Source organism: Ciona intestinalis, chromosome 8 (genome assembly GCF_000224145.3).
Source record: "Ciona intestinalis chromosome 8, KH, whole genome shotgun sequence".
Lineage (NCBI taxonomy): Eukaryota > Metazoa > Chordata > Ascidiacea > Phlebobranchia > Cionidae > Ciona > Ciona intestinalis.
Genome location: NC_020173.2, coordinates 2,298,207 through 2,316,250, shown reverse-complemented (window position 1 = coordinate 2,316,250; position 18,044 = coordinate 2,298,207). Strand labels below are relative to the sequence as shown.

Here is an 18,044-nt window from a genome sequence, read left to right as displayed (position 1 = left end):
TGACAACCCATTAGTGACCACTGGGTTGGAGCAATTGCCGTTAAGTGTCTTGCCCAAGGACACATACGCCCACAATGGTAGCAGCGACGAGCCTCGAACCCATTACCTAATGGTTACAGGTTACCTAATGGTTACAGGTTACCTAATGGTTACAGGCAGGCGCGCTAACCACTACGCCTCGGCACCGGACGAATTAAATCTGAATTTCTTACAGTCACCTTGCGCCGTATTGTTAAAACTTTGCCCCAAATCGAATTAAATATATAGTTTAGTACAACTGTCTTTTTTGCAATGCTGTATACTATATTCCGAATTAAGGCTATGTTCTGTTGGGTAATATGATTCTTTAACTTATTTTGTCAACATGTAAACTAGTTGATTAGAAAGCTAGAGTCAAGAGAATTGATACTTTTTATTAAACACAATGTACAATGTATTTAAGACGTTATCTCTAAAGTTAAAGGGAATAAGAAAATCTTTCAAATCGAATGGCAAACAAAATTACTAGTTATAGCTTAAACGAAAGGTTTGCAGGAGTCACTATGAGTTTTACAAAATAGTTAGAATAAGTTTCCTTACCTTAGAACACGGTGTTTCAGGATTGCTTCGGATATTCCTGCAGAATCCGTTTTCAAAAATTCTTGCAATTTAAATTTCCCCAAAAATTCCCCAACTACGATATTTTTAATGCTATCCGTCCCAATGACAATTTAGAAAGAAAAAACAAACAAGTCCTTTTATTGGTCCATTTTTTTTACCAAAACTGCAATTTTCTATTGTACCAGTTATTTTAAGTTTCATATCAGAACAGTGAAATATTTTCTTTATTTCAAATATAATCACAATATTTGATTATTTTATTTATATAAAATGTAACTGGATATAAAGTCTATACCAACAATGAAAAAGTTACAAATCACTTCTGTTATTACGTGCAAGGTGTGGATTAAATTGATTATTATACTTCGGTTCAAATTGTTTATGCGCTTCCTCTTTCTTTGGTTTAACACCGTAGTGTTTATTTAACAAATCTAATGAACGTTGTTTTTCTTTGGCTTCCCGTTCTAATCGTGCTTTTCTCATTTGAGAAAGCTTGTCTTCTGTAGAAGACTGTTTTGACGTTTTCGAATGTTTGTCTTTGACTCGATCTTTGTCTTTATGTGACTTGTGCTTCTTCTTTTTCTTCTTTGATAAATGCTGCTTCATCTCTTCCAATGGATCAAGGTAAGCTTTTCTTTTCGGGTCTGGAGTCTGTTTAGATTTTCCATCTTCTTCTTTCAGCCTGTCAGGTACCTTGAAGTACCATGGCTTTTTATCATCATCTAATGTTTCTACCGCACCTTGCCCCAGATATGTCAACAAACCAATCTTCTTCTCAGCCTCTTCTTTCTCTTTTCTCTTCTCTTCCTCATTTTCAGCATTCTTGGCTGTCATACTGACCCCATTTTTCTCAATATCTTCAAATAGATTTGTAGGTTTGTTACCCTCTGCAACAAACTGCACCAAAGCTCGGCTACTTGTTTCACCAGATTTTTGAGCTTCAATTGCAGTTTTTCCTCGAGACCGGTTTCTTAATAAATCCAACCTTGCTTCTTGTTCAGCAAGAGCAGCCCGTCGAGCTTGTTCCTTCTCCTGCTGCCTTGCCTCTTCTTCATCTTTACGTACTTTGGCAACATTGTCTTTGTTCCGAACATGCCAACTCTTTTTTGGAAGAATGTTCATTTTAGCTGCAAATGAAAATAATGTACAATGGTAAATCATAGAAACAATCAAACATTTTAAAATGAACAAGCGAACAAAAATATAACCATAAGGTGCATATAACACGGATTTTTTAACATCCCATATAAAATGGTATCATACATGTACTTACAGAAATGATATGCTGTCTCGCGGCTACTTTACAATATATTGCCTGTAGAAAATATAATAAACTTTCGATCACAGAGTTTGTTTGTAAACCGTATGAACGAAGCTCTAGTCACATAATGTGAAAGAGCTTACTGCTACATTTAACATCGGATGCTTCGCAAAAAGTAACAAAATTGCAAATGTGTTAACCCAGTTATCAAAAAAAATTCTCTGAATTTAAATTTCTCAAATAAATTGGTCGAATTGCAGTTTATAATGCCCTATCTGTTAATGCACTTGATCAGTCACTTGTCACCGAAACACTATAACCGCATTTTGGAATTCACCTGCTTTTAAAATTGGCGCAAATTTCGTTGTTTGTTTTGCTGGGTATTATGATTCTGTAAAATTAATATTTTTATTAGTTCGTGATATTTGTAACACTATAGTTCTAGTATGGACCGAACTATTTTTGTTGTTGTTTTTAGGTGTTAGGATTCGCGTAAAATGTCGATTTCATCGCCAACAAAAAACGCTGTGCAGGAACGTTGTAACGAGTTTCCCGATGATTTTTTGCCGAAGGAAAACTCAGTGTATTGTAAATGGTGCAAAAAGTATTTGTACTGCTTGAGAAAGGACTCATTAACAGCGCATCTAAGTTCTAATCTACATCAGAAAAGATATCTTGAACAAGTTAAACAGACGTCGTCTGTAGCAGGTACCATAATTCATGTAAAAAAAATTCTACCCTTAATTATTTAATAAACAGTGGACACCAGTCATTGCATTTGGGAATATATATCTAATATGTTTTTACATTGCACTAAATAATTTGCTGTTTGTTTTATTGAACTGTCAAAGGCCTAATATCAATAAACTGACTTATTCTTTTGAAAAAAAAATGACTTGACGTTAGACTAGCCTTTTAGAGAGTCTTTTATCTCTTACTTAATATGTTACTTGTTGTCTGTTGTTGTAACCCAATAGAAAATCCTGCAGTTTCCAAGACAACCTTAGGGAAGAGGAAGCGTCCAAATTCTTTCGAGAAGGATGGTGGAGACCCTGAGGAAGATACTGATGAGGGACTTGATAAACTCTTCAGTAATTCAGATAGTGACGATCAGGAGTCATTTAAGGTGTGTTTTGTGCAAGTATCCAGCTGTTAGGCATGTGTCGCATTTTTTTCTTTAGACTGTGACCGCAATTAACACATGCACAACAAACATGTCAACATATACATCAAATATATTTTATTTAATCCAAGGACAGTCAACCTAAGAGTGCTGTAAAATAAACAAGTACATTTCATAACAGAATAACTTATTGCGCATGTTTTGCAGGGTTTTGATGATCAAGAATCTGATGTATTAGATCAACCTGCTGCAGTTGACGAACAAGTTAGTTATGCATTGTTATTCCTACTTCATATTTACGATATTTGCTTACAGTATTTGAAATTAATTTGATTACTAACATTCAAAAAAAAGAGAAGGTACCATTCTAAATATATTCTGTAAAAATCACAAAAAAAACTATAAACAGCATGTCTAAAAAATTAAACAACAATTATGTTTCAGCCACAGAAAGAGGTACGCCAGCGGAAACGACCTGCCCACCTAAGCGATTCAGTGTTTCCAAAAAATATGACAAATGTCGTTAAAACTGATTCAACTCCAACATCTCCAGTGCAGAAAAAAATGAGGTAAATATTGGTTAACCATTTTTATTTTTTTATTTTTTTTAAAACTGTATTTAGCTTAACTTTTTGTTGAAATTTAGGAAAAAGAGTTTGCAATCACCTGTTTCACCTTCGCCAATTAAAAAAGGCAGGAAAAATGCGGTAGGTACTTTTGGATTTGTTTTAGAATATTTACGTTTTTTGTATATTTTTTTACTGAACATTATCAATCATGCCAACTAAATCTATATTTACAGAGACAGTCATATTCACAATCGCCTACTTATCCAGAAGTCAAAGGTATTGAGTAGATTTTTACCTTACTTTACTCCCTTATATTGAGGTTACCCAATCCTTTTTATATACATTTTAAATTATTCCATTCTAGAAATCAGGCATGATAGATAAGATTTATTGCTAAAAAGCAATGTTTTACATTTTCAGCTCCTTTAAAAATCAAGATACGGCGGAAGACGGATACTAAATCAAAGTCATTTGAAGTTGAAACTAGTGATGAAGAACAAGAAAAAGAGGAGGTAAGCAACAACTGAGGAGTGTCCTGAACATTACCAAAAATACTTTTGAATAAAAATAATTGAGTTTGGACAACAAAATGAAAAAAGAAAAAAAAAACAGAGAAACAACAATAATTTTAAAACTTTACATTATAAATTGTTCAAGGTTCAACCTGAACCTGAACCAGTACCAGAAGCAGCAAGAGGAAGTTTGAAAATGAAGTTCTTTTTTAAGAAGCCGGATAAAGAAACACCAAAGTCCTCAACTAAAGCAAAGGTGTAAATGATATGCTGTATGTACTGATGTACATTTATGAACTTTAGTCATGTTTTCTATTCTATATGAGTAAAGACCTTGAGGACCAAGGATTTAAGCCAGGTTTGGCCAATTATTTTAACACTCTGACCAAGAGACTAGTATATATATTTAATTATATATATTGCTAACATAAGTATTTGTTAAAAACTTTTTACAGAAAAAGAAACACAAGCATAAAAGGGTTTCCGTTACTGATATTAAGAAAAGGAGATCCTCCGAAAATACCGAGACCTTCAACCAGGTTTGTGTATATTTAGATACTGTTATATTATTGGGGATATACAAAAGCTTGTAATTAGAGCAGCGTATTATGCTTATGCAGAGTGGAAACTTGGATCCTGAGTTTGAGGAGGATGTGTTAACCGACAACCAAATCCCTGCTGCAGAGGAAGAGATAGTTGCGTCAGAAGAAGAATCTGTTTTGGAGCAAAAGGAAGAGCCTGTTATGGAGGCAGGGAAGAGTAAAGAATTGCGAGTTACATCCGAGGAAATCCCTGTAGCTGTGGAAGAAGTTGCCATCGCTAGTGGAGAGGAGACAGTGGTGGATGGTGAGGATGTTGTGTCCTGGGATGCAGCAGAGGAAGTTGTGGAGGAAGAGGTTGGGGGAGATGATGTTGCTCCATCACCACTTCCGATGTCGGAGCCAGAACCAGGTTAGAATATTTATTCTTTATTGTTACAATTTTCTTAATCGAGGCGTTTAACTAATATGATGTATTTTAAAATTGTGGTTTCTTATAACTGTTAGTGTGTTACTCTTGTCAATATGCTTTTTAATATTTTTAATTTAAAACATACAGAGCTTACCACAGAGCAGAGTTTAGCAATGAAAGCAAACCATGTTCGTGCAATGGCCAAGTCAGTCAAAGCATCACACTTTAAAAAGAAAGGAACCAAAAAAGCTGATTCGAAATCAGAAGATAAGGTAAATTTATTGTGCTGCCTTTTTTAATTATCGAAGTTTTGTTTGTATTTTTTTAGCTGTATTACAGTAATGCTGTTTAGAAAATATTCTTTACAGTCAATAACCTTTTTTTTCACTGAGGTATTTCTATCTTATACAGAAGCGAAAAGCATCTGGATACAACTTATGGTCGAGCAAGATGAGAAAGCAAGTTGCTACTCAGTTTCCTGGGTTACAGTTTGGAGATGTGAGCAAGAAACTTGGAGATTTATGGAAAAAGATTCCAGAAAAGGAGAAACAGGTGATGAACATATATGTTGTCATACATGTATTTTATATCAGAAGTCTGTTATATTGCTGGTAATCAGGGATAGACAAACCTAATCAATTGTCTACTTTCATGTAGCAACAAGGAAACGCCTTCACAAACTGGTTTTAGGAATGTATTTTGTTAACGCTTTTAAGCCTCCATACTGTTACTATTTGTTCAATTGAATCGTTTTTAAGAACTAACTGCTAAACTGCAAAAAAACTTTATTTTTTCTCTGGACATAAAGGACAAAAGAGATAGTTATGTGGTTTAAATAACTTCAGATGAAAAACTGTTTTGAACTGAATGTTTTTGAAAAACTGTATTTAAACTGAAATAGCAATAAAGCTTAATTTTAGTAAACTGTATACAGATGTGGAAGTTCCGTAGCGTAAAGATGGTAAACCAACTGGAAAGACTTCATTCCAGCACCACCAAACGTAAACTTGGTAGCAAAATGATTGAAACTGGTCCCAAGAAAAAAGGTTGGTTAGCAGAGCAGTGGTTATTAACTATTATTAAAAGAGGGTAAAACTGAAAAAACTAAGACTAGTATACAGTTGCATAATACAGAGATTTCCTGGTCAGTTTCAATACAGACATGGCATCCCATATTTATGATCTGATTTTCATCTCAAATATTTAGGTTAAAAAACTAAAATCATTTTTAATGAAGTTCGAAGAAAAAAATAAGGATATATCCTTTAATATGTATTGTGTTTGCTACATTCTATTTAAATACAGCTAACATAGCATTACACCTATTTAATAGCAAAAGCAGCAATGCAGCAGAAGTTGGCTCGTATTAATACAGAAAGCCAAGAGTTTCCTCCACACAAGAATCCAGAGCAAACCATGAAAAGGGAACTTGCTAAGATTCCCCCACCTTCTGTTGAAGCTATAGATGCTGCAGCTCATTTCCATTTACTTGGAGAAGCACTGCTGGCTATTGGTCTGTATTTTAAAGAAATTTATCTTGCCAAACTAAATAGACCATTTAGAATCTTGTTTTTACTGGTGTTTCATGATAATATAGCCTAATCAGTAATCATCAATTTTTATTTATCCTTTCGAATACAGTACGAAAACCAAATTAATTAAAACAGTTAAGAAAAACAGGCTTTGAGGAAAAACTACTAAAGTAATAGTGCCAAACAAAGCATGACTGCTAAACTCACATAAAGTCGGTAACTAGTTTATCTAAACTTTGACATTACTTTACAAAGGTAAAACAGTACGAGCTTCTCGTAGCGTGGCATCAACTACTGGGACGTTATCTTTGTTACTTGACAGCATGGTGTGTTCATTTGTTCCACTGCTCACACTCACTAATCAAGTACCTGAACTTAACGGCGCTTTACCAGATGAACTAATGGTATATTCGAGTGGTTTTAACATTATTTTATTTCTTATATTCAGGTAGTAGACTAGTTGCATCTAAATTTGATTTTTTGCAGTCGGATACATTCGCCAACATCTCATACTACATGCCAGGATTATGATTTATTTCTTCACTGCCAAGTTGTGGAAAAGCACCAACAAAATATTTTCCTATCTTGAGGCGTTTGTGCTTATTTTCTGTTTATCTTGTGCTCACAAAAAGTGTCAAAAAGAGAACCATATATATCTATACATGTGTGTATGTAGGACTGTTAAAAATGAGCAAATTCGTAACTTTTTGACTGTACACAATTACAGTACCCACTTTCTAAAAGTTGCACCATATTTAACCGGTATACAGCTGTGTAAGTGGCTTGTTGCTCGGTTAAGTGGCCTGTTCAAAGTAAAAGTGGATACAGTCATATTTATCGATTGTTCATCAGGCAGATATATAAACTGTGTCACAGTATAGATACAAGTAACAGACGTAGTCGTTATCTTTTTAAGTTAGAATTTCAGAAGTTCGTTTTAGTGAGAAAAAAACATGATTTCGGTCAGTTATGGTCAAAACGTTTTAAAAGTATTTATACTTCTTGGTTTGATGTGCAAAGTGTTTTCCACAGTGCCAGCTCCATTACCAACTACAATTGATCATGGTGAGTCGTTTTATACCTTATCTACTCTTTCAGATCACAAAAAATGCGTTACTTGAATAAATTTTCATGTTCTAGAAATGTGTTACAGTTCCCCATTTAACTACCGTTTATTTGCCCAGGCCTGGGTGGACATATTAACTGGACCACATTGGATAAAGGAATAGAAGATAGCGTCAAAACCAGGAAGCCAATCATGATGATCATTCATCAAACCTGGTGCAAAGCTTGTCGAGATTTGTTGCCTAGATTTCGAGCCAGCGAGTTAGTCACGCCTTGTTAATCATTTATGACCCTGCATGTTTTCTAAAATATCACGATTTACACACAGATCGATTTCTGAAATGGCGCAATATTTTGAAATGGTAAACGTAATTGATGAGGAAATACCAGAAGACGACGCGTTTGCCCCCGACGGCGGCTATTTCCCACGTATCTTGTTTATTGGTAAGGCTAAAATGTTAATATGTTAAACAAATTCGATAAACTTGTGATTACATAAAAGGGCCAGATGGTGACGTAAGAACTGATATTCAAAATCCGAGAGCGACAAAAAAGTTTTTGTTTTATCATTACGACACTGATACAAGTAAGCTTTTATAAACGATGAAACTACGAATTTGTGTGATGTTCCGTAATCCAAGTTAAACTTCTATTCCAAACAATTCATTTTGAAGCAAAACAAATTTATCAAAGTACAACAAAACATCCCATACGTCATATGTTTGATGGCGATATATCACTCGCTTCGATGGTGACAACCGACGCGGGGGTATAGCTCAGTGGTAGAGCATTCGACTGCAGATCGAGAGGTCCCCGGTTCAAATCCGGGTGCCCCCTCACTTTTGTATTTTTTACCCTTTCTTTATTTTTAGTTGAACTTGCTATGATGAAGGCACTAAGAACATTCTATCAATTTTCGGACGACGATGATGACGTTGAATTGTAAAATACTGTTCGATTTCAATTTCTGTATATAAATAATCTTTCGTTTTATTTACGATAAACACTTTGGCTATTGAGTGCCCATTAATTCTATTTAAATTACGAAATTTGGTTTCTAACATAAGAGCTAAACTGCTGGCGAACTGACACATAAACAATTGTAACCTAATCTATATGGTTTATTCTATACTGCTGAAGCTTTGGGTTGTGCATTTGGCAAGTTATTTTACAGGCCTCGAAGTACAAATGTCTCAGGTTTTAGCAACTTTACAGTGGGAACCAGTTAAACAGATCAAACAACTGCTGTTTTTGTCAGTGGTATACGAAACAGACCTTATTGTTTCCCAATAAAAAGATAATAACTGTTCCCACGCAACAGTATTTCATTGACAGCAAAAGGAAATAATGTTTTCCTAGAAACATTTTTTTACACATTCGATTGGTGTTCTGGCAAGTGAACGAAATGGCGACTACAGGCCAGAATTTACAAGTCTGTAAAAGTGAGACAGATTTAACAGTCGCAGGCAAGTTGTTTAATCAAGGCGGCTCCGCAAAAGCATGTCTCTTGGATTGGGCTGGCGGCAAATGTAACGAAACCACTTCGGAAAAGCAACAGATTTTAACAAAAGCTGGTTTTGTAAATGAAATAACCCACGGTGTAAGTACACAGTCTTCAATATCTGCTGGCCAGTTGATTAACCCCAGTCCGAAAACACGTTTTCAACAACGCATGTTGGCTAAAAATGAAAGGGACTACGCGAGCAAGAAAACGCCACTCGGCATGTCTACAATATCAAAACCGCCCGCCGGTTCATCGTTCGGCATACAGCCTGATAATACGCAACTGTACGGAATTCCAACTGAGTTAGACATTGAAGCTGGAAAGATAGTGAATCCAGATAAAACTAGAAAACAAGTCGACGAAGAAACCAAAGCAGGACACGACCAGTACGTTGTCACTCATCACGATTACGACGTCGGCGAAATGATAGACAGAAAATATAATTGGAACGGTTCAAACCCTCGCACGACAAGGTTTGGTATTGAAACGCCTCATTATAACGACGGGCGAGACATGGCGGAGACACTGCGTTGGATGCATAAGAAACGAGCTGAAAAAATAACGACCCTCGTAGAGAAAAGCGTCGATGACTTTAGAGAACGAACCCAGCCACAGCTTGGAAAGCCGCATGATCCTATTGCTGATACGCTAAATGTAGCTAATGATCATACTTATGGTATCATTATCAAACCCGATCAGTATGGCGTCGGGGATTTACTGCATATGAGGTCGCCTAGAAATTACTTGCTTGGAAAGGACAGAGAGCGTGGTGTTCTCGCTACAGTCCGACAGCAGTTGAAAAAAGCGAATTACCACAACTTTAGTGATCTCAGGACAGCGTTCGAGCATTACGATACAGACAAAGTCGGATGGCTCGACGCCCAAAAGATCCGGGACGCTTGTTGGAAGTTTAACTTGCCAATTGATAATGACTTGCTCGCATCTCTTATGCATTACTGCAAAGTTGAAACCGACGACGAAAAAGACTGCAAACTTGATTACATCAATTTTGTCAACTTTCTCAACTGGAAGGATAAATACGCAGTCTCTAGGCATGATAGCGGGCCAGTTTCACCAGTCAAAGACATAGACGTACCAAAACTATGCAAGCAGATTGACGATGCTATGACAAACCATTTAACGTCTTCTTCAACAATTGATGCTGTGGCCGGAAAAGTTAACACAAACGAATTCCGGACCTACGGTGTGCCCACTGTGCGATCTGACCTGCCTGCGCCACGCACACGGCGCATAAGCGACCATAAGAACTATGGCGACGAGTCGGACGCTTACGGGCTTGTCAATCCATCATTGTATACTCGACGAGGCGTTTATGAAAGGGACTTTTTCGAACCGCGTAAGCGTGAAGATATTAGGGCTATTTTCGATGCGATTGAAATCCAGCTTTCGGAAGAGGTGTTTGACAAGATTTGGAAACTTGCTGTGCAATGGAACTGCTGTTCTTCTGAAGGGAAAGAATTAGCGTCTGTGGAAGCTTTCCGCAAAGTGCTGGACAAATTAAGAGCGTCATCTTTACACCATGAAGCGAAAGAAGAAACTTCATAATATGTGTCTAGCTACCAGATTTAACACTATAGTTTTTATGATCGAACACTGCATAGTCGAAATAAAAATATATTTAATGTTCCTCACAATAAAAACTATGCAAAACAATAAAATTCAACACTAGAAGCGCACTAAGAACACGAAAAGGTAAAGCTACGAACGAGCGCCAATTTTTCGATCGTCCGTTGTCATTATCGCTTTTTTGTTAAATCTGTGAATGTTAATATTGCGACGATTGGTTGTTTGGACTTTAACTGGTGGTGGTCGTGGCTTTAACAGTTTTATATCCTGGTCGCCTAGCGCGGATACACCGGGCGTTGGCCTTAACCTATCTTTAACAGGTACACTGCTGATTTTTCTTTTTGAAACACTAGGTTTCATAGGCGCGTTAAAATCTATTGAACTCGCTGTTGCATAGCCGTCGTCGCACGTTGTAGGTTGCGGAACTGACTCTGGTTCGGCGGACTTGCGACCGCTTTTTAGTTTCAGAACACGCATTCTGTCTTGCAATGCAACCAGATCGCACGTCGCGGGCCTGGAGCATACACCACTGTCCGCAGTAGAAGGTAACGATTGAGACATTTGTTCCGTCCAAGACGGTTCCGCCCAACATTCCATGGGTTCTGAGTCATAGTTCTTTGAGTGTGACATAGCAGACACTGTTCTTGGAGTTGTATAGCGACCAGCGCTGGTAGGCTTAACGCTGCTAGGTCTCTGTTGCAAAGGACTGGATGGTGCGGATCTATGTTTCTGTAGGCTGCCTTGCATATTAGGTTGCAAACTTGGAAGGGGTTTTAACTTTGATCGTGTAGGAGATGGGGGAGTAGGTAGTTTTGCAATCACAGAATTAGACATTTTACCAGAGAATGAGTTCCCAAAGCCCTGCTGTCGATTTATAACCACTGGGTCTGGTAAAACTTGATTTTCTAAAAGTTTTCGGACTTCACGAAGTTTATTCAGTGATGGTTCTTGCATTGGAGTGGCGGGTGGACTTGCAACCAAATCATGTTCTTCTTCAACACATTTCTGAAAACAATATATCATGTTTATTGTTTTTGTTAAACAAAGCCAAACAATAGTAAAGAACATGTTGTGTGACCTTGGGCAAAACACTAAACGGCAATTGCTTCAATTTAGTGCTCACTAATGGGTTGTCCAATTATCAGCAACACATAAAAAATCCCCCAAATTATTCATGCGCGAGGTGTATGAAACAGATCACCCATGTTATACCGACCGTCGCTTTCTGGCCACGCATGGATAAAGTAAGTTACATTCGTTCATTCCCGACTATTACCTGAAGAAACTCAATATCATGTTCCAGTGCTGCACATTCTTTCTGTATTGCCTCTTTAAGTATTAAAGCAACTTTATCAATATCTTTCACATTGATATTACTTCGGACATGTTTTAATTTCACTGGGGAAGTTGTATAACTTGTCTCGGATGTATAATGTCTGATGGGTGTGGAAGGTCGTTCTGAAAAATACGAAAAATGGAGTATGAAGTTATTTTCAAATATATTCTATATGGGTGAGGCCCAGAAGAGGATTTATGCCAGAGTAGGTCCATTACTCCAACATGAATGTAACTTTTTATCCTCCGTAAGTGTATAACCAATGCCCATAGCTTTTATTAGCTACCACGTATGCTACTTTGTGGGTGATTGCTTTCTTTATGGCCCCCAAATTTATAGCCGGTCTAGTAATAAGACAAAGCTTACCAAAGCTCTGTTGCAAGTGTTGTGATTGGACAACATATTTTAAAACATCTTTTTCTTCATTCAGTGTTTGATCTCCACTTACAGTGTGCCTATCTTGAACACCCTACAATATTTTGTTTTAATTTTTTTAAGTAAAAAAGGTATGTAAAAAGATACGCATTGTTTGTAAACAGTACAATAAACAGTAATGGAGATGTATCTTACTTTAACCAGAATTTGTATTTCCTTTTTAAGCATTTCCCTCATAATGGGAGGATCAGGCAATGGGTTAGAGAGTGGTTTTGATACAGTTGGCATTTCTGTGCGGTCTCCAATGTCTCTCCATATCTCTAAGAGTGTTTCCATCTTGAAAGTATAAAATTACATTATAAAAAGGTTGCAAATCATCAAGGTGTTTCGTGTTTTCATAATTAGTCAATATTGCCACTTTTGCATGGTAATTATTGTGGATGTAAGTACTTAGTTTACACACCTAACTTTAAAAGTACGAATTGCTATTTGCATAAACATTTGACCATGCTAAAAGGGTATATATATATGTTTATTAAGTTAAAACAAGATCTGTGATCAGAGTAAGAAACATAAAAGGTAAAACATGATTTGGTTATAATGAAGGGAAAAAAACAGTTAATATATTACATCAACCTAGTTCCACCAATTACCTCATTTCGTAAGTCCTTACAATATTCAATTGTTGATTCTCCCAAGTATGAGTGAATGACAGGCAACTCTTCAGGTGCTACGGTGTTTCTTATCAGTTCCAGGACGGAAAACGGCGGTTTAAAAGGTTCCAGTCGCTCACCATTTACCTCCATGGTGGAAGCAACAATTAAAAGCAACAAACCACAAATTCTGAACCTTCTAAAGTTTAAAATAATAATGTTATTAGGTAAGTTTTGACTGTAAATTTTTGGTCGCCATGTACGCCAAAACAAAGTTACGAATTTGTCAGTGCGCCCTCAATCGATACAGAGATATCTTATATTCTATATATTCAAATATTACATTGTTTTAAAGGTGTCTTTAAAACATATTTTAACAGGTAAAAGGAACATAACTCTTTAAAGGAAAGCTAAAAATGTCCAAAAAGATATTTCTCATCAAATATCCACAGTAAATTGAACGGGGAGTATAAACAAACCCTTGAAAATACTGTTTGTAGCATGACACAGCAAACCATTTGTCATTTGGACTTTGACCGCTGTCGTTACTACAGTTTTACGAAGTTGGAAACGAATTCAAAGACCACCAAGCATAATCTATGTTATAGTAATTCGTTAACCAGTGCATTTACGACAGTTCAATCTATCAGTAGGTCACACGTTAAGTTAAAAATAATCATCACAAACTTTTTTCTTTACTTTTCCAACTACTCTAATCTCTGGAATGGCTGGGTAAGTCGTTTATTGGAAAATGTCTACATGAAACGCTAGTAATAATTTTCAATATTTATTTCAGTAAATTAGCTGGATACACTTTGTTCATTACTGGTGCAAGCAGAGGAATTGGCAAAGCAATTGGGTTGAGAGCAGCCAGGGATGGAGCTAATGTGGTGATTGCTGCTAAAACTGCTGAAGCTCATCCTAAACTACCTGGGACCATCTACACTGCTGCTAAGGAAAGTGAGTGTTTGAGATCAAACTGACATTCCTTTTAAACCGCTTTCCACCAGTTGTTGTGTGCTTGTTTTAGTTTCCGATAGTATACTTTAACTTCTACATAAGGCATTATTGGATGACTACCTACATTAAAAGATTTTACATTGCACTCAAATGGCATTATACTTTTAAGGTACCAATTTTAAGTTCACTTTTAAGGTACCTCCAGTTCATGCAAATGTATATAACCTTGCATAGTATTATATTATAAAAAATTAAAGAAAAAAAAGGGGTTTTATAAAATTGCATGTTGGTATTTATAGTTGAGGATGCTGGAGGTAAATGCCTTCCATGTATTGTGGATGTAAGAGATGAAGCTATGGTGGAAAAAGCAGTGAAGGAAGCGGTTAGCACATTTGGTGGTATTGATATACTTGTGAACAATGCAAGTGCCATCAGTTTAACTGGAACTGAGGTTACAAAAATGAAAACATATGACCTCATGAATCAAGTCAACACACGTGGTACCTATCTATGGTAGGTCATCACATTTAAGAATATTATACCTTATTTTAATGTAAGTGTTTAAGAACCTACCAACTGCTTGTCATTGCCTGACACGAGGTGTATTAAACGAAACACCTGTGTTAAATGACTGCTGTTTGAGGATAAAGTTCACATGAGGATAAAGTTCATTTATGAAGATTATATTTAAAATACATTTTGTTAAAATACTTTTCTGTTTTTATTATACAACAGTTCAAAAGTTTGCGTTCCACACTTGCTGGATTCAAAGAAAAGAGGAAAGAGCCCTCACATTCTTAACATCAGTCCCCCACTGTCAATGAAACCAATGTGGTTCAAGAACCATACAGCCTACACCATTGCTAAATATGGAATGTCTATGTGTGTCTTGGGTATGGCAGCGGAATTTGAAGAAAGTGGAATTGCAGTAAATGCACTGTGGCCCAAAACAGGTCTGGTATTATAATGCAATCTCGCATGTTAGGTTTAGGTAGATATTAGAGTAACCACTCCTTATTTGCAGCTATTCTTACTGCTGCCATGGAAATGTTGGGAGGTAAAGATGTCTCAAGCCAGTGCCGAAAACCAGAAATAATGGCAGATGCTGCTTATGCGATTCTTAAGCAAGAAACTTTATCAACTGGAAAATTCTTCATTGATGATGAGGTGTTGGCTAAGGAAGGTGTCACTGATTTTGATCAATATGCAGTAGAACCAGGTATGTCATTGTAGGAGCACAGTGGTTAGCACACCTGCCTCTAGCCTAGAGGTTATATGTTCCAGACTTGACGCTTTCACCGTTGTGGTGGCATATGGGTCTTCGGGCAAGACACTTTTATTTATTTGTCCTCATCATTTTAATATGTTTTGTGGGCTAAGAAATGCACATGTTGTTAGCAGTGTAAAGTATTTGAACTAATTTAAGGTTTTGTCTTCAAGGCAAGCCTCTTATTTTGGATTTCTTTCTGGAAGACAACGAAGCTGATTTTAAAGGTCAAGAAGCTGATTTCCAAGGTCAAATAGAAAAAGCAAAGGCTGCAAGCAAAGGAGGAGAAATTGTCGGTATTTTCAATAATATTAAAAATGCTCTAAGCACAGAGCTGGTTGCACAGACCAAAGGAGTTTTCAAGTTTGAGATTAAAGGTAACTTGTAAGTGTAGTTTATCTTTTATGCACCTCTATAAGTAACTATTCTAATATATTTTTATCGGGTTAACACTTTATGCAATATAATACACTTTTCCTTTTAATGTAGCTTAGCCTATATTGTATACCATTGTTAGAACGAAACTGCTCCAAAAAACATCTATTATAACTATTATAAGTACTGCTAAAGTGCGATTGTGTGTGTTTTAGATGGAGATGCAGTTGAAACTTGGGTGCTTGACTTAAAGAATGGTGAAGGTAAAGTGACGAAGGGAGATGGAGATTCAGATGTTGTGATGAAGATGGCATCCTCCGACTTTGTGAGTATGTTTCAGGGAAAACTTAACTCCACAGCTGCATTCATGCAAGGGAAACTGAAGATTGATGGAAACATGATCCTGCCTATGAAGTTAGAACACCTCATGACCAAGATGCAAAAAGCAAAGTTATAAGAATGAGATTAACCAAATTTCTATTGTTGTTCTAGAAACAGAAACCTTGTTATGCAAGAATATTTATTGTACTAATTTCAAAAAATGTTTTTTCCCTAATTCTGACAGTTCATTGTTAATTTATTTCATGCTTTTCATCAACATAAACTTACGGAAAAAAACAAAAATTATTTGCTGCTGAAGTTGAATAATGCAGCAAATGTTGATTGTAGCGTAGAGTTGTTGTTCGAAAACTAATTTGTAATTCCGAACAACTGAAATAAAACAATGAATCAATCGTATGAATGTTTATTTTCAACACAAAGGAAATATATATTTATGTGTTCGATAATGAAGGTAAATCCTTCAACTCTATTCATTTACCAGTTTACCAGCAGTAAAAAAGCCAATCACTTGTATGATTGGGTTTGGTGCTTCATCAAACTGAAACAATTTTTATTTAGTCCAGTATTTCCCTGCATCGAAATTATCTTCTATATGGCTTTCATCCAGTGTTTCCACCTTCTTTCTTCTGCCCAACCATATGGCTCTTCTTTCAGAGTCAGTTAGCTGCAGGACATCCATCGGTAACTAAAGTAGAGGATCTATTACTGAATGAATGTAACTTGTTTATCCTCCGTGTAGGAACAACACCAGTCATTATAACTAGGGGATTTTCACTATTTTAGACCATTTATTACCGAATGAATGTAACTTGTTTGTCCTCCTGTGAAGGGACAACAGCAGTCGTTATAACTTCTAATTTTGGTATTTTTACTATTTTGTATGATACACCTTATGCCTGCTTACAAGTTCCCATTTAACAACTGTGTTAAAATTGATATAAAGCTGCAGTTAACATTATGGAACCTCAACGTTTTGATGTTCAGGTTATAGTGAACATGATTTCAACATTATACGACTAATATTGATATTACTTTTATTATTTTTCTTGGTTGATTTAATCGAACAGTAATCGTAGATCCATCCGCTAGAGCAACCGTCGTTTTGTACATTCGTGGGTAGGTACACCGAGATTGCTTCGATATGCTGCACCTGCAGGGTATATAAGTAAATTAATAAAACAACAAATGTCCTAGAACAAAAAACTTATGTAATGTACCTTGTTGAATTACGCCTAATTGGTTCCAGAATAAGGCTTGAACTAGAAACGTGTCGGGAGTAACCGGTACTAAATCTTAGTGCGCCACATGTAAACGAACATAACGACATTTTTCTTTCTAATTACCAATAAACAATCTTGTATTTTATAATTTCGAATAATTTATATGAAAGTCACTGTTGGGACTTTCCCTAAAGTAGCTTCGGTGAATGCGAACCGCCCCCCAAAAAATCCTAAAACTTTTAGGCTATTTTGAAAGTCTTGAGTGTGTTTTTTAAACGAATGGGTAAATAATGCAGTAGTAAAAATGTATCTACAAAGCCATTTAAATTTTCCTTGCCGAAACGCTGACAAAAATAGAAATTTTAGCTTTCAAGGCCACGCTTTGGCCACACTGTCAAAGGCGCGAACAGTGACGTCAGTAGACACGTGCTTTTTTGCGGCGAAGGGACATAGAAGAAAAGGTCAACGTCTATAGTTTATACAAACTTTGGGAATAACAGCCACCCGAAAGAGTTTTTGTGACATATATGGAGTAACTATGGTATCTGAAAAGTCAACACACCGAAGAGTTTTCGTTGAGTGGGTAAGTGGGAAAATTTGATTGACAACAAAACTTACAATCTGTTAATCTCCTATTGCCAAACGACTGCATTGTACTTTACTACATTTCATGCGATATTTTCACAGTAATTTGATGGTCGATCGCATTTGAGCATCTTTATAGGCTCCATTTGTATACAAATTATTTGAGATAATTCGTTGGTAGTCTCTGAACCCTGTAGGACCATTAATGGTCCTTCTTCCTTGTACAC

General features: G+C 36.3%; 8 protein-coding genes, 1 non-coding gene and 1 pseudogene across 13 annotated transcripts in view; 5 read left to right on the top strand and 5 right to left on the bottom strand.

Moving 5' to 3' along the window:
* LOC101242523 (E3 ubiquitin-protein ligase RNF220-like) overlaps window positions 1–667 on the bottom strand; it is a 13,148-nt gene extending 12,481 nt beyond the window's left edge. The window contains exon 1 of the mRNA XM_018813079.2: window positions 580–667. The gene's annotated coding sequence lies outside the window, so the exon portion shown is untranslated. The remainder of the gene's footprint in view (window positions 1–579) is intronic.
* A 102-nt stretch (window positions 668–769) lies between these two features.
* LOC100177873 (leukocyte receptor cluster member 1 homolog) lies at window positions 770–2,285 on the bottom strand. Its single transcript, XM_002119231.5, has 2 exons — window positions 1,874–2,285; window positions 770–1,727 (listed from the first exon to the last, which is right to left on the bottom strand). Exon 2 carries the CDS (start codon window positions 1,720–1,722, stop codon window positions 910–912), a length of 813 nt encoding a protein of 270 aa, XP_002119267.1. The 5' UTR covers window positions 1,723–1,727; window positions 1,874–2,285; the 3' UTR covers window positions 770–909.
* Window positions 2,286–2,304: 19 nt separating this feature from the next.
* Window positions 2,305–7,291, top strand: hmg2-like (transcription factor protein). Of its 3 annotated transcripts, none has more exons than XM_026835348.1 (16): window positions 2,305–2,569; window positions 2,851–2,987; window positions 3,192–3,248; window positions 3,429–3,553; window positions 3,631–3,691; window positions 3,787–3,829; window positions 3,974–4,065; window positions 4,211–4,321; window positions 4,521–4,604; window positions 4,686–5,016; window positions 5,164–5,288; window positions 5,428–5,568; window positions 5,951–6,062; window positions 6,350–6,529; window positions 6,804–6,952; window positions 7,035–7,291. In XM_026835348.1, the coding sequence occupies exons 1-16, from the start codon at window positions 2,359–2,361 to the stop codon at window positions 7,077–7,079; spliced, it is 2,004 nt and encodes a 667-aa protein (XP_026691149.1). In that variant the 5' UTR covers window positions 2,305–2,358; the 3' UTR covers window positions 7,080–7,291.
* A 210-nt stretch (window positions 7,292–7,501) lies between these two features.
* LOC100185750 (thioredoxin domain-containing protein 12-like) lies at window positions 7,502–8,559 on the top strand. Its single transcript, XM_002119468.2, has 5 exons — window positions 7,502–7,613; window positions 7,733–7,874; window positions 7,942–8,057; window positions 8,116–8,199; window positions 8,486–8,559. Exons 1-5 carry the CDS (start codon window positions 7,502–7,504, stop codon window positions 8,557–8,559), a joined length of 528 nt encoding a protein of 175 aa, XP_002119504.1.
* On the top strand, window positions 8,379–8,450 carry trnac-gca. The gene has a single exon. It is a non-coding gene; the product is annotated as a tRNA-Cys (tRNA).
* A 297-nt stretch (window positions 8,560–8,856) lies between the features above and the next one.
* On the top strand, window positions 8,857–10,778 carry LOC104265957 (annotated as a pseudogene). The gene has a single exon (XR_001974831.2). The product of XR_001974831.2 is annotated as an EF-hand domain-containing family member B pseudogene (transcript).
* Window positions 10,737–13,266, bottom strand: LOC100176344. The gene is made up of 5 exons (XM_002121480.5): window positions 13,069–13,266; window positions 12,611–12,751; window positions 12,407–12,509; window positions 11,981–12,162; window positions 10,737–11,709 (listed from the first exon to the last, which is right to left on the bottom strand). Exons 1-5 carry the CDS (start codon window positions 13,219–13,221, stop codon window positions 10,837–10,839), a joined length of 1,452 nt encoding a protein of 483 aa, XP_002121516.1. The 5' UTR covers window positions 13,222–13,266; the 3' UTR covers window positions 10,737–10,836.
* A 522-nt stretch (window positions 13,267–13,788) lies between these two features.
* On the top strand, window positions 13,789–16,403 carry LOC100181032 (hydroxysteroid dehydrogenase-like protein 2). Its single transcript, XM_002120141.4, has 7 exons — window positions 13,789–13,800; window positions 13,865–14,028; window positions 14,328–14,541; window positions 14,764–14,981; window positions 15,053–15,247; window positions 15,469–15,672; window positions 15,886–16,403. The coding sequence occupies exons 1-7, from the start codon at window positions 13,793–13,795 to the stop codon at window positions 16,125–16,127; spliced, it is 1,245 nt and encodes a 414-aa protein (XP_002120177.1). The 5' UTR covers window positions 13,789–13,792; the 3' UTR covers window positions 16,128–16,403.
* The window catches only part of LOC100184185 (coiled-coil domain-containing protein 78-like), a 13,959-nt gene continuing 10,471 nt past the window's right edge, over window positions 14,557–18,044 (bottom strand). The window contains exon 21 of the transcript XR_001974857.1: window positions 14,557–14,570. The gene's annotated coding sequence lies outside the window, so the exon portion shown is untranslated. The remainder of the gene's footprint in view (window positions 14,571–18,044) is intronic.
* The window catches only part of LOC100178671 (39S ribosomal protein L55, mitochondrial-like), a 2,515-nt gene continuing 848 nt past the window's right edge, over window positions 16,378–18,044 (bottom strand). The window contains exons 1-3 of one of the 2 annotated variants that reach the window (XM_002120350.5): window positions 17,230–17,390; window positions 17,045–17,162; window positions 16,378–16,697 (exon numbers count right to left, since the gene is read on the bottom strand). In XM_002120350.5, the coding sequence (XP_002120386.1) occupies window positions 16,563–16,697; window positions 17,045–17,162; window positions 17,230–17,339 (363 nt within the window). In that variant the 5' untranslated portion in view covers window positions 17,340–17,390 and the 3' untranslated portion in view covers window positions 16,378–16,562. Of the gene's footprint in view, window positions 16,698–17,044; window positions 17,163–17,229; window positions 17,391–18,044 lie in introns of those variants that run through there. The other variant, XM_009860977.3, reaches the window with a different exon arrangement.

Excerpts from the sequence above, each read along its gene's own strand:
- LOC100176344 (XM_002121480.5), bottom strand. The coding sequence starts at position 13,221 with ATGGAGGTAAATGGTGAGCGACTGGAACCTTTTAAACCGCCGTTTTCC. Across the intron at positions 12,752-13,068 it reads GTAAGGACTTACGAAATGAG|ATGGAAACACTCTTAGAGAT; the intron begins GTAATTGGTGGA and ends TATACTTTCAAG. Across the intron at positions 11,710-11,980 it reads ATGATATTGAGTTTCTTCAG|AAATGTGTTGAAGAAGAACA; the intron begins GTAATAGTCGGG and ends TATTGTTTTCAG.
- LOC100185750 (XM_002119468.2), top strand. The coding sequence starts at position 7,502 with ATGATTTCGGTCAGTTATGGTCAAAACGTTTTAAAAGTATTTATACTT. Across the intron at positions 7,875-7,941 it reads CCTAGATTTCGAGCCAGCGA|ATCGATTTCTGAAATGGCGC; the intron begins GTTAGTCACGCC and ends ATTTACACACAG. Across the intron at positions 8,200-8,485 it reads TCATTACGACACTGATACAA|TTGAACTTGCTATGATGAAG; the intron begins GTAAGCTTTTAT and ends CTTTATTTTTAG.
- LOC100177873 (XM_002119231.5), bottom strand. The coding sequence starts at position 1,722 with ATGAACATTCTTCCAAAAAAGAGTTGGCATGTTCGGAACAAAGACAAT.
- LOC100181032 (XM_002120141.4), top strand. Across the intron at positions 14,029-14,327 it reads CTACACTGCTGCTAAGGAAA|TTGAGGATGCTGGAGGTAAA; the intron begins GTGAGTGTTTGA and ends TGGTATTTATAG. Across the intron at positions 15,248-15,468 it reads TCAATATGCAGTAGAACCAG|GCAAGCCTCTTATTTTGGAT; the intron begins GTATGTCATTGT and ends TTTGTCTTCAAG.
- hmg2-like (XM_026835347.1), top strand. The coding sequence starts at position 2,359 with ATGTCGATTTCATCGCCAACAAAAAACGCTGTGCAGGAACGTTGTAAC. Across the intron at positions 3,249-3,428 it reads CTGCTGCAGTTGACGAACAA|CCACAGAAAGAGGTACGCCA; the intron begins GTTAGTTATGCA and ends ATTATGTTTCAG. Across the intron at positions 5,017-5,163 it reads GATGTCGGAGCCAGAACCAG|AGCTTACCACAGAGCAGAGT; the intron begins GTTAGAATATTT and ends TAAAACATACAG.